This window comes from Sitophilus oryzae, unplaced genomic scaffold (genome assembly GCF_002938485.1).
Source record: "Sitophilus oryzae breed Bouriz unplaced genomic scaffold, Soryzae_2.0 scaffold_1370_pilon_pilon, whole genome shotgun sequence".
In the NCBI taxonomy this organism is placed as follows: domain Eukaryota; kingdom Metazoa; phylum Arthropoda; class Insecta; order Coleoptera; family Curculionidae; genus Sitophilus; species Sitophilus oryzae.
In genome coordinates this window covers 82,657-87,701 of record NW_022146027.1, presented here as the reverse complement: position 1 = coordinate 87,701, position 5,045 = coordinate 82,657, and the positions used below count along the sequence as shown (strand labels likewise).

Genomic DNA, 5,045 nt, shown 5'->3' with positions numbered 1-5,045 from the left:
AGAAAGTAAGAGTGAAATTTATGAAGTTAAATTTAGAGGAAATTTAGAAAAAAATGTACTATTGGGGTTAATGCATGAGTGTAATTTAATTAAATATTAAGAGAGTTTTTTTTTAAATTTGTTATAGAGTAGAGAAAAGTAATTAAATAAGAGATGTTAATTATGTTTATAATGAGATTATGTTTTTTTTGCGGGATTATGTTTTATGATTATGTTTTTAGAGAGTAAATTTTAATTATGAGATTTGGTAAGGCAGTGGCATATCTTTGTCACTGGTCTTTTAAGAATGCCTTTGCTGTTTTTAAAGTAACCACGCTTGTAACACGATCATGGCCCGGGTGAATCTCAAAGACTCTTCCAATGCTCCATTTGAGCGGAATAAGATTATCATCCCTATTAAAACAACGGAGTTTATTTCTATTGGAATAGTAGAGTCATTCCATTTAGCTCTTTGTAAAAGTGTTTGAAGGTATTCTTTAGACCATCGGCTCCAAAAGCTTTAAAAATCCGTGACATCAACTGCCAGCGAGAGAGATGATTTAATTTTATCCCGGAAAGATCATCTTCCGGAGGGGCGTTTAACGGCTCTAGGGTTAAAAATGTCCTGGAGTAAGAACTGACAAGTCATTAGGATCAGAGCTTTGTGGACACAATGGACGAGAATTAAGCACTGCTTCTATTTGAACCAGTAGCGTATAAAATTCCTCATACGTGAGCAATTGATCACCAATAACCCTTTTAATGTGAGTTTTTACAGACTTTATTCCTGCTTCCCACAGGCCACCAAAATGAGGCGCGCTTGGAGGATTGAAGCGCCAGGAAATTTGTTCTTGCTCAGCGTCGGATTTTAGCATATTAATCAGTTCTCTAGAAGCTCCAACAAAGTTCGTGCCACAATCGGAATAAATATGATTGCAGCGACCTCTACGAGAAATGAACCGACGCAGTGCACCCAGAAAAGCCTCGGAGGAAAGGTCGGAAACCAGTTCTAAATGCAAAGCTTTCGTGGCCATGCACACAAATAAGCAAATATAGGCTTTACAGGACTTAGCACCCCGTGCACGATATCTTAATAAAGAGAATGGACCACCATAGTCGCATCCAACTTCAGAGAAAGGTTTTACTTGAGAAAGTCTTACAGCAGGAATATCTCCCATAATAGGAGGCTGAGGCATTACTGGATTAGCGCGAAAGCATTGAGGACATTTAAAGAGAACACTACGAATTGTTTTTCTAGCAGAAACAATCCAGCATTGTTGAGCGAGAATATGGTGAAGAGTTTGGGGACCGGGATGCAAATAGAGCTTATGAGTATATTCTATGAGTAGAGTAGTAAATTTAAGATTATTGGGTAAGAGTGCGGATGTTTTTGAGAGAAATTTAGAGAAGCAATGCGCAAGCGACCACCAACCCTAAGAATTCCATTGGTGTCGAGAAAGGGGGTCAATTTTCTTAAGAATTTAGGTAGAGATTTGCAATTATTTATTAAGAGAATTTTCCTAGCATAATATTGTGATTGAACACATTTAATAATACATTCTAGAGTTTCATTTATTTCAAATTTCGAGAGAGGAGAGGTTTTACGAGATTTAGAATGTCGAGTATTATAGAGAAAGCGTCTGCAAAACGTGACACATTTATAATTTTAGAAAGAAGAGAACTTTTCAAAGAGAGTATCAAACAATGAGGGCTGTGAAGTACATGTCAATATAACTTTTCGTTGTTCTTCTTCAATTTCAGGGAAAGTAAAAATTGATTGTGGCCAATAAGATTCCGGTTGGCTTAGCCATGGAGGTCCCGCCCACCATAAGGCATTGTCGAGTAACTCACTAGGTTGAAGACCACGAGAACTTGGATCAGCGGGGTTGTCTTTTGAGACTACATGACGCCAAATAAGAAGGGAGGTAATTTCTTGAATTTGGGAAACTCTGTATTGCTTAAGCAAAGGTGTTCCACTTATATGGTTCACTTTTAAGCCAATGCAAAACAACCATCGAGTCGGACCATGCAATCGTACTAACATTAATAAGTTTATTAGAAAGAGAAGTTCTAACGAAATCAACTAACCTGGTCAGAAGTAAGGCTGCAGAGTTCCAGTCTTGGAACTGAGATTTTTTTGAGTGGAGCTACTTTGCCTTTAGCGCAGACAAAATTTGTTTTTACAGAGTTATCTGGAAGAATTATCCTAAAATAAATTACTGCACAATAGCCTTTTTCACTAGCATCACAAAAACCATGTACTTCCAGGGATAAATATTTGAGAGTGAGAAAATATCGAGGAACTTTGAGAGAGAAAATACAAGGTAATTCTTGAACGAGTTGATACCAAGATGTAGCAATGTTATTGGGAGCAGGATCATCCCAATTTATACCTAACTTCCACAAATCTTGTATAATCAGTTTTAGGTGAAGAGAGAGAGGAACCAACATGCCACAAGGATCGAATATGCTTGCGAGTTGTGAAAGAATATTGCGTTTGTTACAAATTTTGTTTGTCAAGGACAACACTGGTGAATCAAAAGAAAAATTCATCTGTAGAGGGATTCCAGTTTAGTCCTAGAACTTTAGAGGAAGAAAGAGAATTTTATATTTAAAGAGAGAGAAGAATCCATTTTGCATTCATTTGGAGATAACTGAGAAAGAAAATCTGAGCTATTCTAAGTCCATTTTCTAAGTTCAAAACCGCTGTGTTTGAGTATAGAAATGAGATCGCGTTGAATTTTTATAGCAAGAGAAAGAGAATCGCAACCAGATATAATATCATCGACATACGTATCCATATCTAAAATCTTTTATGCTTCGGGATTTTACTAAATTTTCTAAAGCAATTTGTTTTATAACTCGAATGGCTAAAAATGGGCTACAGCTTAAACCAAAAGTAACGCGAGTAAGTTTGTATTCTTGAATGGGCTCATTAGCGTTAAATCGCCATAAAATTTTGAGGTATTCAGTATGATTTTCATTAACAAGAATTTGACAAAACATTTGTTTAATATCGCTAGCAAATACAATCAAATGAGATCTAAAATCGAAGTAAAATAATAAAATATCTGACTGTAATTTTGGCCCAGTTAAGAGAGAGTGTCATCTAAAGATTTATTTGTGTAATCTCGAGAGGAAGCATCAAAGACAACTCTAAGTTTGGTCGTGAGACTATCTTATCGGATTACGCAATGATGATGCAGATAATAAGAATGAGCGTTGGGAGAAGGATTTTGCACGGCAATCATATATTGAGAATCTAAATATTCACGCAAGTAATTAGAATATTGAGAATACAATTGGGGGTTTCGAAGCAATCGTTTTTCGAGCGAGAAAAATCTACGAATGGCGACATCTCTAGAACCTTCAAAGATCGGTTCCAAAGTTTTAAATGGTAAAGATACTTTATAACGTCCAGAAAGAGTGCGTGAAAATGTTTTACAAAAGTGTTCTTCGGCAAGCTTTTCATCTGAAGAAAGCGTCGAGGATTGTGGAACGTCCTCTAACTCCTAGAATCTTTGAAGTGATTGATCCAAGGAAGCATAAGAGGTAAGAAAGTATGAGTTTACAGAGAGTGAAACACTAGATGTTTTAACTCTTCCTGTAATTATCCATCCAAATATAGTTTCTAAAGCGACGGGTTGATCTTGATCTGAGAGGAGTTTGTTTCCTGTTATCAAGAAACCATAAATATCTGCACCCAAAAGTATATCTACGGGTTTAGAGAGGTGAAAGTTGGGATCAGCTAAAGGCAATTGAGAAAACTTTGAGAACTGTTCAACGGGAAGAGAATTAATCGGTAAATTATCACTAATTTCATTTAATATAATAAACTCCAAGGAGTAGATCGGATCAGACTTTCCAATAGGTTTAATGTTGCATCTAACACCGTGAGAACCTTTGGAAATATTTTTCCCGATGCCACACAATTGGATGGGGAGGAAAAATTTAGATAAACCTAATTTATTAAAACAAGATTTTGAAATAAAGTGACTCTCACTTCCACTGTCAATTACAGCCCGTATTACATGAAAATTACCCCACGCATCTTGAACATTGATTAATGCTGTAGAAAGAAGAGCTTTATTCTTATGTTTTGCAAATAAATTTGTAGATACAACTTCTTGAGATAGAGCTGCTTTGCTTGCAGAACTCAAGAGTTTTGGCATGATGTATGAACGTTTTACATGGAGATTGTTATTTGACCGAAATGTAAAGCGAATGATGTTTTTGCCACAAGTTCGGCATGAGGAACGAGAATTACAACTCTTAGAAGAATGTCTAGTGCCGAGACAGTTTGAGCACCAACTTCGGGATTTAATTAAATCATATCTCTGTTTTGGAGTAAAAGCAATAAAATTTACAGTTATAAATAAAATGATCCTTTGTTACAAACTTGATTAAGTTAAATTTTGTTTCTAAACTGAGTGTTGACAACAAAGGAAGAGGTAGGATTATTTTTAACTCTTTGTGAATACTTCGTTTTAGTTTTGTCATAATTACCATTTTATTAAAATGAGAAAAAACGATTTAGTTAGGAGTAGGATTGTATCTTGGGGCTGAACATTACTTCTTCTTCTCTAAGAAATTCAAATGAGTGTATCTAAAAGGATTTGAGGTATAGCATATCTTGTGATAAAACAGAGCCACATTCCAGTTCAAAATTAGTTTGCAAAATTTCTAGAAGTCTATCATAAATCATATTAAATAGCACAAAACCTTACCTCTGTGGAAAACCCAAGCATTTAAAATTGTAATATTACGAGTATAAATATCAATCATATTTCTTAGAGCTTCATGATTATTTTCTGCTAGAGATGGGCTTAATATTCTCTAGAGCCTGCCAGTGAGCTTTTGCAATCAAACGTTTCTTATCGTATTTATTTTTAAGGCTTGATATGCTATAATATAATTCCTTTGATTGGCAAGTGGAGTACTAGATACAAAAGCTAAAGGAGGACCTCGTAAGAAACTCACTAGATAGTTGTATTTCGATATATCACTAAGAGACGAGTTACAGTGTATAAGAGAATCAAACATAACGATAAATGTTTGCCAATGTT

The 5,045-nt window shown here is 35.4% G+C and overlaps 2 protein-coding genes across 2 annotated transcripts; both read right to left on the bottom strand.

Annotated features, from left to right (window-relative positions):
* Positions 1-593: 593 nt before the first annotated feature.
* LOC115875311 lies at positions 594-1,175 on the bottom strand. Its single transcript, XM_030890731.1, has one exon. The coding sequence runs from the start codon at positions 1,173-1,175 to the stop codon at positions 594-596; it is 582 nt and encodes a 193-aa protein (XP_030746591.1).
* Positions 1,176-3,491: 2,316 nt separating this feature from the next.
* Positions 3,492-4,151, bottom strand: LOC115875310. Its single transcript, XM_030890730.1, has one exon. It carries the CDS (start codon positions 4,149-4,151, stop codon positions 3,492-3,494), a length of 660 nt encoding a protein of 219 aa, XP_030746590.1.
* Positions 4,152-5,045: the final 894 nt, after the last annotated feature.

What these genes read in the sequence shown, in the direction of transcription:
- LOC115875311 (XM_030890731.1), bottom strand. Translation starts at nt 1,175, where the DNA reads ATGCCTCAGCCTCCTATTATGGGAGATATTCCTGCTGTAAGACTTTCT.
- LOC115875310 (XM_030890730.1), bottom strand. Translation starts at nt 4,151, where the DNA reads ATGCCAAAACTCTTGAGTTCTGCAAGCAAAGCAGCTCTATCTCAAGAA.